The sequence below is a fragment of the Vigna unguiculata genome, chromosome 3 (assembly GCF_004118075.2).
Source record: "Vigna unguiculata cultivar IT97K-499-35 chromosome 3, ASM411807v1, whole genome shotgun sequence".
Lineage (NCBI taxonomy): Eukaryota > Viridiplantae > Streptophyta > Magnoliopsida > Fabales > Fabaceae > Vigna > Vigna unguiculata.
In genome coordinates this window covers 1,779,788-1,795,509 of record NC_040281.1, presented here as the reverse complement: position 1 = coordinate 1,795,509, position 15,722 = coordinate 1,779,788, and the positions used below count along the sequence as shown (strand labels likewise).

At 30.7% G+C, this 15,722-nt stretch overlaps 1 protein-coding gene across 1 annotated transcript; it reads right to left on the bottom strand.

The window, feature by feature from the left end:
* Positions 1 to 10,624: 10,624 nt before the first annotated feature.
* Positions 10,625 to 12,296, bottom strand: LOC114177032 (ethylene-responsive transcription factor TINY-like). The gene has a single exon (XM_028062259.1). The coding sequence runs from the start codon at positions 11,908 to 11,910 to the stop codon at positions 11,035 to 11,037; it is 876 nt and encodes a 291-aa protein (XP_027918060.1). The 5' UTR covers positions 11,911 to 12,296; the 3' UTR covers positions 10,625 to 11,034.
* Positions 12,297 to 15,722: the final 3,426 nt, after the last annotated feature.

Below are 15,722 nucleotides of genomic sequence, written 5' to 3'. Positions count from 1 at the left end.
TTTTGATATATTTTTCCTATAATAAGTTAAACAATAATACATTAATTTTTTCTCTCTAATCTTATATCGTAAGATATTTTATAATTATGAGTAATAATTATTATAAATATTTCAAACACTAATGTAAAAAGTAAAATTATATTTGTTTATTGAAAATGTACCTTTTTTTTTTTCAATTTGTGTATTTATTATTTCGGTGACTGTTTTCTATACATACTCGTAATTTTATATGATAAAGCAGACACAAAATAATGTTATATTTATTTTGATCCTCTAAACTTAGAGGAAAGAAAAAAATATATAAGTTTTAAAATCTCTTTGTATAGAATGTTTTGATGTATCACTTAACTTCTTAGAAAATTTAATTTGGTATATACTTTTTCATATCGAATATATAATTATCGTATATAATTTTAATATCATGAGATTTACACACTTAAATATGATAATATTGAATGTAGATTTTTTTCAGTATTACTAACCAATAAAACTAATCTCTGTGAAGAAATTTAGTTTTATAAACTTTTATATTTGTAATCTTTCAAGAATCCATTTGCCATAATCTTATACTTAACATAAAATCAAATTTTGAATGATCTTTTACCGGTTCATAAGAGTTACGGAAACAGGTGTGAAAAATAGTTTTACAATTTGGTTTGCCTTCGATACGTCGTTTATTACGAGATAATTTTGTGCGTATTCATTGTGTTTCTTATTGTACTTCAATTATTGTAGAAGTGTTGTAATATGAAAAAGACACGCTAACATTTTCACAAAAAGTTAGTTTTTTCCATGTATCATCTTTATATTTGACCATATCCCAATGATATACACAATAAAAGTACAATAACAAAAATACACCTCCATAATATATATATCTGTTGAATATTAATTTATATTTTTCTTTTCAACCTATCATATATTTTATTTTATTTTTCTAATATGAAGTCTTGACGAAGATTGTTCTCCCACTGAATGAAACATCCGAAAAGTAATAGTTGTGTGCAATGCCGGTCGTTGGTTGGGACAAAGGGGAGCCATGGCTCCCCAAGCTTTTAATTTTATATATATATATATATATATATATTTTTTATTGTTTAAAAAGTAAAATAAAAATTAATTTGATGGATTAATAACTGGAATAAAGAGATTAAGGTTTTATATATGATTATAAGGTTTATCTACAACAAGTCATAAAAAAGTATGAAACAAAAGAAAGACAGATTAGAAAAAAGGAATTGGAGAACAAAGATAACACATATGCATACTCACACGATCTCATGAATAAGTATCCTAATATGATATATGTATATTAGATTTATGATTCTTCCATTATGATATTTCTCCCAAATTAAGTTTTTCCAAATTAATATGAACCCTAACTATGATTTTAGGAATTTTCTGTATGGAAATGCCATGAACCCTAATTATATTTTCTCAAATTAGTATAACCCAATATTATAAAATGTTGATATTTTGTATTTTCAACTGCATACAATGAATTAGTTGAATACTTTTGAATTGAAATAAAAATTAGAATACTCATTTATGTGAATTCAACAAATTAAAAAAATTAAAATTAAAAAATTTGAATTGCATGATTTAAATAAAGAAAATAATTTTTTTAATTAAAATAATTATATATAAAACATCTAATTTCACACCCCTAAGTAATTTTTTCGAGTTCTGCCACTGGTTGTGTGTACTTTTTTATGACTATTTTATCATTCGAAAAGGAAAGGTACGGAAAAGGAGTGCGATTCAAAAGCTGAAGGTGTGCGAAGCACATTCAGTGGTTGCATTGCATTCCGAAGTTCTAAAAAACAACGTCAAAAACATTGTCCCCAGAGATGCAAAAAGGGAAAGAAAAAAAGTAAATATAAGATATCCACTTAGAACCACATTTTTCACAACTTTTTCTTCACTTTTACTCCCATTAACAGGGAATAATACGCTTTACTCCATCATCCACTTTAAGAGCGGACAAAAAACAAGGTTATTGTAAATAACTAATAATGTACAACATATCTTTTAATATCTTTTTTCATTAATTTATTAAAATGGTTAGAAATTTAAGTATAAATTTAAATCTCACATTGGTTAAAAATGAGAAAAATAGAGTATTATATAAAAATAAAGACACATAAATTCATTGTCTTAATATTTTGGATTGAAAGTGTTATTAATATCTTATGTGATTAGACTCAAATTTTATTGGTGTTATAATTTTTTCAGTAAAATTTTGTCTATAAACTTAACTGAGATAACATAGACGTATTTTAGTCATATAAGATTGCTGAAGATATATTATAAATGATGTGTAACTCAGTCACGGGTTTTCATAATGTTTCACAATATTTCATAAACTAAAGTTTATGAATTTCAACATTCTAAATAACAAAAAACATAATGTGAGAGGTGTACGTGAATGACATAATTTCAAGTTTATGGAGTCATAGAATATATATATATATATATATATATATATATATATATATAACACCACTTTCATATAACATTGTATTTATTTTTCAACATTACTAATTTTTATGTATTATATTTCCTTACATTATAAGCTAATCACAAATCATAATAGATATTCTTTTTTTAAGATACGTATGTTAATAAAATTCTAAAACCTTTTATAGTATATCAACGTCTACATTACATACTGTTTGCTTTATGTAAAAACTTGTTTGAAAATTTATGATAGCAACAAACATAAAATAACAAAGTTAGACAGTTACTGGAAAGTTTTGTTTTGGATTACCCTAATGAGTTAATGTAAAATAACATAGTTCTATATAAATAATTAATAAAGTTAAATAAATAATTTTGTTTCATTATTCAATCATAACACTTAGTTAGTTACTGAAAACTTTGGGTGATGAGTTTAGTCTGTAGTGCTTGTTAAATAGATCATAGGTTTCTACTTTCATTTGATGTACTAAAATTTGCTTTTTCATTAAACATGTTATCCAATTTATGTCCTTATTAGAAAGTAAACACTCTCACATTGTTTTTATTATTATCAAATATAAGTAAACATTTTCACATTATTTTTATTGTTATCAAATACATAATTAAATATTTAATTGTCGTTCTCTCAATGATACATTTTGCTTTTAATAAAATAAAAATAATTTCCATTTTAATTCAAAAATTTCAATTTGTTTCATTTTAGTTGAATTTCAATAAGAATTTAGATAATCAATTTGTCACATATTTATTAAAGAAAAAAAATATTTGTTTCCTAAAATAAATTAACATTAATATATCATTAAATTTTTAATCTTTTATTTTCTTACTTTATAAGTTTAAAATTTCAATATTTTTTTAAAGTTTAAATGATATTAATATTAATTTTTAACTTTACGTAATAATTATAAATTATTAATAGAATTTAAAGAAAATAAATTAGTATAATAAAATGTAATTACTTTCTGTATTAAATATAAAATATATAAAATATATAAAATATTAATTATTTATTTAATAATAAATAATATGAAGAAAAAAAAAGTATTAGGTAAAGTTTTATTCAAGTGTTATAAATCAATTGGCAATGATTATTCAGGAATTCAAAATGGTTGTCTTTTTCTGACGCTAAAATATCGTTTTACTTTCATAAAGTTGCACTACTAGATAAATTATTATTAATGGACAATGACGTTATCCTCGTAGAAGTTTGACACGTGTTTCATTCATGATTCGACTCAAACATAGGTACTTGTTTTACTTTCATCCTCCACCATGTGTAAAGGAGTCCATCCCTTACAAAAGAAGATAAAAACAAAACTCTTTGTGCATAATGTGTTACTACAAAATCGAATAATATGATACTTTTTATGTAATTATTGTTATATTCATACTTTTAATTTATCTTATATTCATAAAAGCCTTAAAAATCAAACGCAAATTTGTTATATATTTTTATAAATGTAAATATACCATGATTAAAATACATTTAATTTTAAAACAATTTTAAAATATACATTTGTTCTAGTTTTTTAGTTTCTAATTAATTACACATATATATGATATTAAGTTTAAATGTAATAAATAATTTAGTTTGTTTCTATTTCTGATCCGAGCCAAATCATTCAATTCAGAAAAAAAAAGAAAAATTTAAAAATTATTATTATTTACAATATTTGTAAATTATAAGTGTTCCTTTTATCGGCATTGTAAATTATAAGTATTTATAACTTTTTTTATTTCTTAAACTGCAAAATTATTTATCAAAAGTTTATGGACAAGTAATTCTATCATTTCATTCAAATTAAACTGTGTAGTTAATTCACTTAACAGATAAATATCATAGATCTAAAACAAGATTTGTGTAATTTTAGTTTTTATGAAAAATTGATAATTTTTTTATAGGTACCATATATAGACAATATTTAAGAAACAATATATATGCATTGAAAAAAAACAAATTGTTGAAACTCAACTCAATATTTTCATTTAAAAGGCATTAATATCAACATGTTTACTAAAAAGAATAATACACAATAAAAGCAATCATTAGGTTATATTAAAAATAATTGATTTGTAAAATAAATCATCTCTCCGCAAGTATTTACTCTAGTTCGGGATTACTATATATACTAGTTACACTTTCACAAATATTATATTTATCGGACATTCAATTGTTTCGGTTTTATGTAAAAATAGTTAAAATTAGAGTAATATATTTATTATAGATTGGTACGAAGATCGTGGTTTTTTTCAGATACCTTATAAAAAAAACATAGTAATTAGTGATGGTCCGTAGGAATTGTGGGCCTAAGATACGTTGCTTATTATTATTACTACTGTATGTGCTGTCTTTTAAGTCTTTGGTACATCGAATGGTTTACAGGAAAATCACTTCAAGTTGACTAATAATAAATAAATCATGTATCACACTCAGATATAACATAGAGCATGTATTACTCGCAGCTGTAACATAGTTTTTGTTTAGTGTGTATTTGGATAAAGAATTTTTATGACGATTTGTTGATTAATTTGACAAATGTAGTTGTTGTTTCACTTTCCTAGTCCACCAAATTCAAAGTTCCACTGATTTATTTCTCAAAGAAGATAAATAAAGTCTCTGTCCGTGGTACTTACTAATGTGACATGCTATATACATACGAACAAAATACATTATTGCGATTCATCGAATTGGCCATCTGAACCAGTACGAGTTGAACTTGTGAAACGTGTTACACAGATATAACCATCACAATTTTATCATGGCTTTGTGTTTAAAGCTTTCTGTTCCTCAAAGGTTACTGTTTCTGATTAAACCAAAGTTGTTCTTGAACTACTTTGAGGAAAATGTGACCCCTATAATGTGTTAGCTGTGTTTCATGAAGCCATAGCATACAATCACGTTGCATGTCTTTTGGTGCATTTTTCACTGATTTACATTTATTTAAATTAAAAATTCAAGTTAGATAACTACAATGATTCATAAGTTTATTGTTTTAAAGTTTTTAATTAAAATTAATATCTTAATTTTTTATATAAACATGTTCACAACTTATTAATACGGAATCTCTTAAATTTTTTTCTCATAAAAATCTTTCAATAATATCATAATCGATGATCATGTTTAGGGGACGTACCTACCTATAAACTACGTGCATCATCATCAATTCAATACTTTTTTTAATTTGCTAAACCGTTGACTTTGCTTAATTTGAAGTATCTGATTATTTATTTATATTACTTAATTATATAAAAGAAAAGAAAAAGTACTGTAACATTGATAACTGTGTTAGAGAGGCATAGAACATATAGTCTTTGTTATTTTCATACATGGTAGATTTCCTTAACATTTCAGAATTGTATACCCTATATTTTCCCTCACTTATCTCTCTTTTCTCTCAAAGCAAATCTCTCTTCTTTCTCCGAGTCAAACGGTGCGCATAAATTGTTTCTTTTCTGACATTTAAAAACATAAATAAATCTCGCGACAAATTTCTTTATTTTATTTTATTTCACTTCTGACATTTAAAAATTCAAAAGTCTGGTTTCTTCCAAACTCTTCCATCCAACCATCTCAATTATAGACAAGAACAAAACAAACACACAGAAGCTTCTTTCAATAGCTGTAACCAAAATATCTCCGCTGAAAAAGAAAGGAGGGTGCGGAGGAGTTAACGTGAACCTAACCATCGTGTTTCATTGATCAAGTTCATATCAGCAGTGTCCATTGACCTAAGTCTAATGCATTGTTTCATTGATCTAGTACGAAATTTGATCATTTTACACATCAAAAAACAGCCCAACAAGTAGTTTGTTTAAATTTCAGTCACAGTTCAACACGAGCATAAAGCTGGAGCAGAGAATCTTGAGATTCAGACCATTATTTATGATCACTCTCTCTTGCATCACTGCTTGAAACACACACACACACTGGAAGAAAAATGAAAAAGGAGTGGCATTATGACCGAGATTGATCACTGTAGCAGTTTTGTCTTATGTTATCCCCCACAATAGGGCCCAAATCTTGATTCATGCATTGCACTACAACATTGTCCTTATGGAAAGAGACTGCATAGGCCTCCTTAACAGACAGAAACTTTTTCAGACATGGTGCTCAGGTCGCTGGGGACTCTCATTACCACCTCTCACCTCAACTACCCTTAGACCCTGCACTGCAACTACACACCATTTACACATGCTTCATTTCCCATATTTTACATAAAAAAATATCTTTTTCCATGTCCTTTTCTTCTACTCAGAAGCTTCTTTCATGCTGCTATAGCTAGTGACACCAACTAATACAATTGGTAATAGAATCAAATCCCAGAAGAGAAATCGTAATCTGGGGGAATACTTTTTTTGGCACTTGTTTTATGTTCTGGTTTGGGACACTCTAAGATTTATGTTTAATTAGTTTACAATCTAAGATCTTAGTAATCAGTATCTTGAGCCAGTCTGTTCTCTGTTGCATCTGAATCCATTAATGATTTATAGTTGTTTTGTTGCTAAGTTAAGCAAATCGCTGACATAGACACTTTGTATTTTGAAGCGCCTGCAACGACATGCAGAAGCATGTGAGCATCATGGAATCCTAATAATCTTCCACAGTAATCACATTAATTAATTGGTCTCTTCTTCGGAAGAAAGAAAACATTGGTCTTAACCCTCACATGATTTAACACTGTGAATAATGATTAATCGAACGATTTAATGCACTGAAAAGACCCTTTACATGTATACACTGAAGAGTGAAGATGAGTGAGATAAATGCTTATGTATTTTACTAGCATTTAGGTAACCATGAGTATCTTGTAGTTCCCAAATGTTTCCTCTATTAATCAGAAGTCAACTTTGGAATCAAGGAGCACGTGTAACTCCACAAGGAATTACACTAAACTCGATAACATCATAAACATTTATATATCTCTCCCTGGGTCAAATTACATTAACAATGCAGTTATTGTTCGATCTATACCAACAATCTAGCATAGCATAGCATTAAATAATTTCTCTGTTATTAAAGGATCCAGCTTTTTATCTTCAAAAATACTTTAAATAAATATAATTGTGATATTAGACACAAACACGCATAAAACAGCAATGAACATTAAACAAAAACATCATCACAAGATTTCATAGGAGAGAAAATATTTATAAAAAAATGAATCTGGTTTCTGGTTTCTAAGATCCTGCCAATTCCAACCTCACAACAATAATAGAACCAAATATGTACTAAAATACAAAAAAAGGTAAGCAAAACAATATGGGTCCTTTGCCTCACATCTTACAGCTATGTAATGGGGTCACCGAGTTTTCACTTCCATTATAACCGATGCACACTGAAACGCTGAATTCACAGTGATGTAAATATTGCATTAATACCACGAAGTTTTGGGTATATTCTTGTTGTTAAACAATTATTTTTTTCACTATCAATTTTAAATGTACTATAACACGTGTAACTTGTAATATCTAAGAAAAGTTTTTGAAATAACATGAATTCATGTGGAAAGCAATTGTGAATTTGATGGGTTAAGAAACATGTAAAAGCTTTTGTTCAATTATTGGAACAAAAGTCACTCTTTGTAATGGTGTGACTGGTTTCGACCTACCATTGGGTTTCTCATTCTTCCCAATAATGTTGAGTTAACATTTATTTATCTTTTCTATTTAATATTATTTCTTTATTTTAATCCTTACTTGCATTAAAAAATGTTTACCAAACATATTTTATGATTCATCCGCTTTATAACTGACGACGGGACTTGGTTTTTGCTAAATTAACTGTCATTTTGTCCTGCATCAATAATGCTACCACGACTTCGACAAACAGTTGAAACTGCAGTAATTCGTTAATAGTTTTAATGATAAAAATGTATCGTTTTGCATGTAAGATGCATTACAAATAATTAAGTGTAGGGAATAGATTTTAATTGATCATTTTTACACTAATGCCAATTTTTTTAAACTAAATAAGAAAAATACACACCAAAATGCACATGCCCAGTTCGGTATTTCTATCACTTTGTTTTTAATAGACTCTTTGAAGAGTTAAGAAAAAAAAAATGCGTATTTAAATTCTTTTTGACCTCCACTCCCAATCCTAACTAATAAGTCACTATTAAACATACCGGTATTTTATAAAAGAAAAAGATAGTTAAAAGTACTATTATTCAATTAATTTTAAAAGCTGTCAGAAAAAAAGTAATTTTAGAAATACTAGGAAATTATAGTCTTCGAAATTAATAACACAAATTCGGTTCATTTTCATTATTTATGTAAGAAGAAAAATGGGGGATTTGTGAGTGTGATTTAGTTAGATGCATGATGAATTGCACCACTGAGAATCGAAATCTCCTTGTTTTGTCACAAAAATTGCGTACCAAATGGACCACAACACTATTAATGTGATGAATGGTAGATGAAAATGAATCAAACAGTACTGTGAGGTGGGGCCATTATTAAATATAAATTTTGGCAAGTGTGAACATGGGAAATTTTTGGCTTTGCCCTTTTCTTTTTGCGGCTATTTTTTTCGGTTACGTTTCAATTAAATTCTGAAAAATAATTTTAGTAATATTTTATGCCTGATGTCAAATTTCTTCAATACTTTAAATGAGAAAATAATATCCTAACTTAATGATTGATTTTGTAAAGAAAAAAACTTAGACATAAGGCACTGTACCCTTCCCTCCAAATTAGGGTGTTGAACAGTGGTAAGATCCAGCTTATAGAAAGTAAAGAGGAGATTTATGGCTTATAAATAGGAGAATGATTATAGTTTCTCTGTTTCATGCATGGTAAATTTATTATCCACAGTCCTTGTTTTGCCCCATTTCATCAAATCCACTGCTTGGGTGGTAACTGGTGTAGGCTGCATCATTGTTTTTTTCCACCCTCATCCATTTGTGTATTTTATTTTGGGATCCCCAATTTCTGTGCCATTCATTGCAAATATTAAGGATCTTTTAGCTATAGTATTTTATAATCAGTTTTATATACCACTGTTCTACATTCACACACATAACTTGAAATTAAAGTTACTTAGACAGGAGTCAATTATATTTAACGATTTTAATTAATGTTTCACTATATAATTGAAAACAATGGGACAGTAGGACACTTAACATGACCATGGAAATTTAAACGACCGAAAGAGACTTATATGAGACCCAAGTGATAATCCACTCAAAATTTAAAAGTGGATTCAATTATCACACACTTTCTGACCATTTTATTATTATGAAGGTTTAAGATTTTGGGTCTTTGTCCACATTACCAAGCTCACTGCACACCACGCTGCGCACACACGTACACAACACGTCGTAACAGCGCACCAATTGCTGAACGCAACCTGTCACCACGAGCGAGAGCCATCTGAACCCCACAAACAGAGACGTAACCGCGATCGAACCATATAAAAAATCAAAACGGTACGATTAAATCTTATTCTTCCAATAAAAGTTTTGTCTTAAATTTGGAGGGAGGTTGAGGATTTACGACAAGTAAAAGTTTAATTTGAGTGAATTTATTAGTAGTAAAATAAATAAACGCGTCAACGTAGGGTTTGAACTTGGATCTCTTTGGTAAATTACTTAAAAACGCAGAACCTAGTACTGGTTGCTTGAACTCTTGAACGCGTGTCCATCTCATGTCCTCGTTATTATTTTTCTACGACAGTAATATTTGAAAATTCTTAATTCCTCGTTGGTGTCGAAACAACAAGACAGCTTAACCTTAGACGGTTTTGGTGGTAGTCAGTAAAAACGCCATCATTATTTTGGACTTTGCCGCATTTTGCAAAACTAGCGGAGCTGGTACTCTTTCCAGTTTCCCAAAATGCAATATCGCTACACAAAGAGGTGAGAAACTAAGAACATCCGCACCACGTGTCAACAAGCCATTGCTACCTGTACTTACTATCACCGATTCTATTTTCATAAGCCGTAAAAATCTGTATACTCACAACTATAGTCAAATAACACACCTGTAATAGTAACTTGTTATATTTCATTTTTTGGTCTTCAAGTCCCGTTTCCAAGCTATCCATTTTCATTTTCACCGCTGAACTAAAGATACGAAGGGATTGATTAAGAGAAAAGGAGAAGATAGCCGGAAAAAAAAATAAAAAAATGCAAACTGCAAAAAGAGAATCTGCTTTTACTTTTATTGGTCCTGTCAATGAAAAGTAGAACAAAAATACAACAATAATTATATGATACAAGATCTGGCACCATTTCTACAGGTATATCGGATTTCATTTGCATTATTAATAATAATAATAATATTATTATTATTATTATTATGAGTAGTAGCAGTATTACATGATGGACAGAACAGAAGAAGTTGAAGAAGATTGATGAAATTGGAGAGGTAGGTGGGAGCTGTGGAAGAGAGTGAAAGGAGTGGTGGCAGTAGAAATAGTAGGTCCATCATCATTCTTGTTGAGAGACAAGAAATGTGTGTAGCCCTTAAAGTGAAAAATTGGGAAAGGGCTCACACATTCAAAGTCAAATGAAATGAATGGGACAAAAAAAGGAAAGCAGTGCACACACATTAATGCTGCCACAAGGAACCCTCAAAGCCACAAAGAATCATGCTCTCTGACTCCTGCATTGAAATCTCATCTCCAATAAAATAACCCCCACACCCCCTCTCATCATAAATGCCGTCACACCACGCCTCAGAATACAGCCACCCGTCCACCGGCTCCACGAACACCACCTCTTCACTCCGCTCCGGTATTTCCAAACTCCTCCGCAGACTCGGCAGTTCCACTATCTCCCCGAGTTCATCCGCCGTCGACGTCTCGCCCGAGGACGAACTAACCGCCAACGAAGACGACGATGATGACTGCGACAGCGTCCACGACGGGGTCGTCGGGGGATCCATTACCTCCATGGCGGCGGCCTTCGCTGCCGCCGCTTGCACGTCCCGCGGCGAGTTGGAGTCGGGCCGTGGCAGGGAGCCGGCGAGCTCGGGGAAGTTGAGAATGGCGGAGTTGCCTTTGATGGCGAGCGCAGCAACGTCGTGCGCACGCGCAGCCATCTCAGCGGTGGCGAAGGTGCCGAGCCAGATCCGGTTCTTCTTCCTTGGCTCGCGGATTTCGGATACCCACTTCCCCCATGCCCGCATTCGGACCCCTCTGTAGACGGGGTGCTTGCTGCTGCTATCGCGGGCCTGCTTGGGCCTTTTGCGATTGGGTCCTGGCAAATGGGCCTCCGGAGACGAGTGCTTGCGGGTGAAAGCAGATGACGATGCTTCTGAGCTAGGTAGCTCAGCCATTGCGTGGTTGAAAGGACAGTGGTTGTGTGTGTGTGTGTGTGTGAGTGAGTGAGTGAATGAATGAGTATGTTTGGTGAAGGTTTGATTGGGTGTTGAGTGATGTAATGTAAGGAGAAGTAACTTGGAGGGAGGGGTGTGTGTGTGCATATATAGTAGGAGCGGAGTGAAAATGAGAGGAGTGAAGGGTTGGGTTTTAGTAAGGGAAGAAGAGAAGAGAAAAAGAGGGACTAAAGATATGAAAGAGAAACGTGGGTCTTATTTGTAAGTGACCCCCACACGAATGGCTCTGCTTTCAAACCCCTCATCATCCCATAATCAACATGCATACATAATATATATGTGTGTCACACATTATGGTGGTGCATGCACATCTACAAAGATCTAAAAATTATTTATTTATTGGTTGTGAAAGTGATGAGCGAGTAAGCGAGTGAAGGAACGTAACAAGGGGCCAGTCGCCCTTAATAGCTTGACCATTGCCCTAACAAACACAGCCTGGCACAGGAGTGGAGGGCTTCTTCGACTCCATGGGAATTTTCTTCCTCATGACGTGGCAGACTTTATGGTAATGTCTTTTTCCACTTCGATTCTCTCTCTCTCCTTCGTTTACACTTTAATCACACTAATTTCAATTATTAAATACGATTAAGACGTGAGTTATAAATGCGATTAAAATGTTAAAATACACATATTTGATAGGAAAGTACAGAATTTGATTTCATTACTGGAATCCCTGTTTGGCCGTGACACTTGACTCAGACTCGTAGCCTGTTAGTTAATCTTTCCCCTTTTACTCATTGATTATGCTGCTGCGTTTTATTACTACGAGTTACCCAAAGGAAAAAAAAAAAGAGCATGGTGTTGTCTTGTAGCGAATGAAAGGTATCAGGGGCACTGCCACTATATTCACATTGTCACCCAGCTGACACGGGAAGAGATAAGGGACTAGTTTTCACTTTTGAGCCAGAGCTCAGAACAAAACGTTGGCGTTTTCATTTGTTCTATTCACTCTCTTCATGTCTCTACTCAGCTTACCCTGTGCTTTATTTATCTTTTTTTCTTCTCGGGAAAACAACGCATGACAAAACAGAACAAAATCTACAGTTTGTTTTCATCGTTTTACTAATTTCTCACAGCGGCATTAAAGTATTTGGTCCCGGCATTGCTAAAATCCAACGTAGCTCAACTACGTCTTTCATGGGCATAAAATCCATTTTTGGATATTTGGCATCCACTTTGTGATTATATACAATGGTGATTCTACTTTTTCCAATAAATAACGAAAAAGTGTTTCCCTAACCTATTAGGAATGGACACGAATTCGGTTAAACAGGATTTTCTAGCATTGAATTAAGAAACATTGGGGAGGAACTTTCTGATTCAGGTATCGGTGAGGTGATATCATTAATGACCATAACTAAGATTTTTTTTCAAAGATGTTAAATTCGGTATAGATGATGATTGGATACCTGTGAGCAAATATGTGTTCACCTTGTTTCTCCTCATCAGTTTTCCTGTGAATTTTTTTAAAACCGTAATGTGGATTTGGGCTCATAAATACCAGATCTATAAATTAATTCATGGGTTTGACCAAGATATTAATGGAGAATCTCACAATTGAGGCGCTTATTTTATTTTATTTTACTCAGCACAAACATCTACTCTAACCAAATTCCTCATCACTTTTCCATTCTAAATTCATTAGCTTATTCATCATATATTATTGGATCAAACCTTGTCATATAAGTACCAAAAACATACATAACAAATTCAAAATGTGCAGCAATAGTCCACGATTAAGATTTAAAACAAAACGAAAGAAATTCATTACATAATTTAGTAATGTTATAAATGGACAAGACTACACAATAGAAAATGTCATTATATATCCCTCCAAACACCCATATACTTCATCTCTCTCTTCTCCTATCGTTTATTATCACTATCACCTATAGGCTCATTCGTTCACGCCATAAAAACAATTATTACAAAAGAAACACAAATAACCAACAAATAAAGATAAGCTAGATTTATTAAAATTATACTAACAATTCTTATGGCCATAATAAAGAATCACACGTATATTTTTATAAATATATAGATACATATTATGACCGTAATAAGAGATGTATCATATAATTGTATTCATATTTGATTTCATTTAACAAGCAATAACAACATGTAATAAATAAGACCCCCCAAAGGTTCGGTGTACCGATTAGACTCTAAAACCCTGCATCTATCTTCGAAAAACTCACCTGACAATTTGTTATACTCAACCTCAACTGTATAGAGCCCTTCCTCGCCATCCTCATGGCCATACCTCAACTTTTTATACTAAAATACAAGCTTCTAGTTCAATTCATTCCATTTATACAAAACCAATTGAGTATGATAATTCAAATAAATCACAACACACCAAATTTATATATTTCCTCAACCAATTCACACATTTCGTCATTTCAGTGCATCTATATATCAATCAACCCTAATTTAAAACATTTATATAGAAATTGGAAGTTAAATTAACTTATTTAATAAAATTGTTTATGAAACTACATCAACGAATAATCATTTTTTAAACTAAATTTCTATATAGTTTATTATCAGGTTCAAAATTCTCAGCATATAAACTAGTTTAAAATAATAAAATGCTTTAAAAAAAATGAGATTAAATAAAGATAGAACAATTCAAAACACAACTTAAATTTGTTGTGAGAAATATGTGGTCTATTATTGGATCCGAACCGGTGGACATAAATGGAATTTGGATTACCTATAATACATAATAAGAAAAGTTTTAAAGTGTAGACTTATTGTTACTAAAATTTTAGAGAAAGGAATGAGAGAAATAATTTGGTAAGTAATTGTAAGAATAAACTTGTTTGTTTCCTGAAAGAGTGAAGAAGTTAAGAAAAAAGGTTGAAGGAACAGTGGATCCAGCATGAAAAGGTTGGACTTTAAAGATTGAAATGGCTATTAAACTACTTTTATGTCGGGAAGCTATTAATGTATGTACTTCGGAACTCACACCAGTAGTCATCACTACCTCTCACACAGGAGAACGACACATACCCTGTTTCTATTATTCGTGTCCGAACGGAATTTCTTTCCGTTCCTGTTTCACTGTTTAACCGTTTTCTTTTGCAAAACAAATTAAGATTTCCATGCTAAGCTATATCAAATACGAAATAGTAAAAAAATAAAATGTTACGAAATTGCTACACTAACTCACCAATCATATTTATTTGTGAAACTATGATAGGTACTCCCCAATCATATAAATGAACGCTACTTCTTGGCTCACTCTTGACAACGACATCCGTGTCTCAAAGTTTTCAACCACGTTTTTTTTTTAATTTTAAATAAGATTAATTAGTAATTTAGTTTTTGTATTGAAGTTTTTTTTTGTTTGTTTTTATATTTGTTTTTGACACAATTTATTATCAAATTAAATAAAATTAATGTTATTTTTTCTGATAAATTAATATTAACTTTGAAGGTGACCTATAATATGAATGTTTTAATTATTAATTTGATTTTTATATTTAGGTTTATAATCTTTTTTTTACATTTTATTTTTCTTTCATGAGATCATCCTTAAGTACGTGTTTGATTTTACATCAAATTGATGTAGAATTGATTATAATTGATTTTTTTAATGCAAAATCAGAATGTGTTTGGGTTCCAAAATCAATTAAAGAATAAAAAAATCACATTGTAATGAAAAATAACTAATTCTTGTTTCTGATTTGGATAATTGATTCAGCTGGAATTAATCAATTCTCTAATGCATAACCAAATACACCATAATATAGTTAGAAGATATTAACTTCTTATTTTTTGATTACACATTTCTACTGAGATCTCCTCTTTTATATCCAATATTATATTTTTCAAACTCAAAGATCACATATCCTATTTCTTCTTTTATATCTACCAAATTATAGGAAATTTAC

Bases quoted from the DNA above. Each gene is read 5' to 3' on its own strand.
- LOC114177032 (XM_028062259.1), bottom strand. From the start codon at position 11,910: ATGCACACACACACCCCTCCCTCCAAGTTACTTCTCCTTACATTACAT.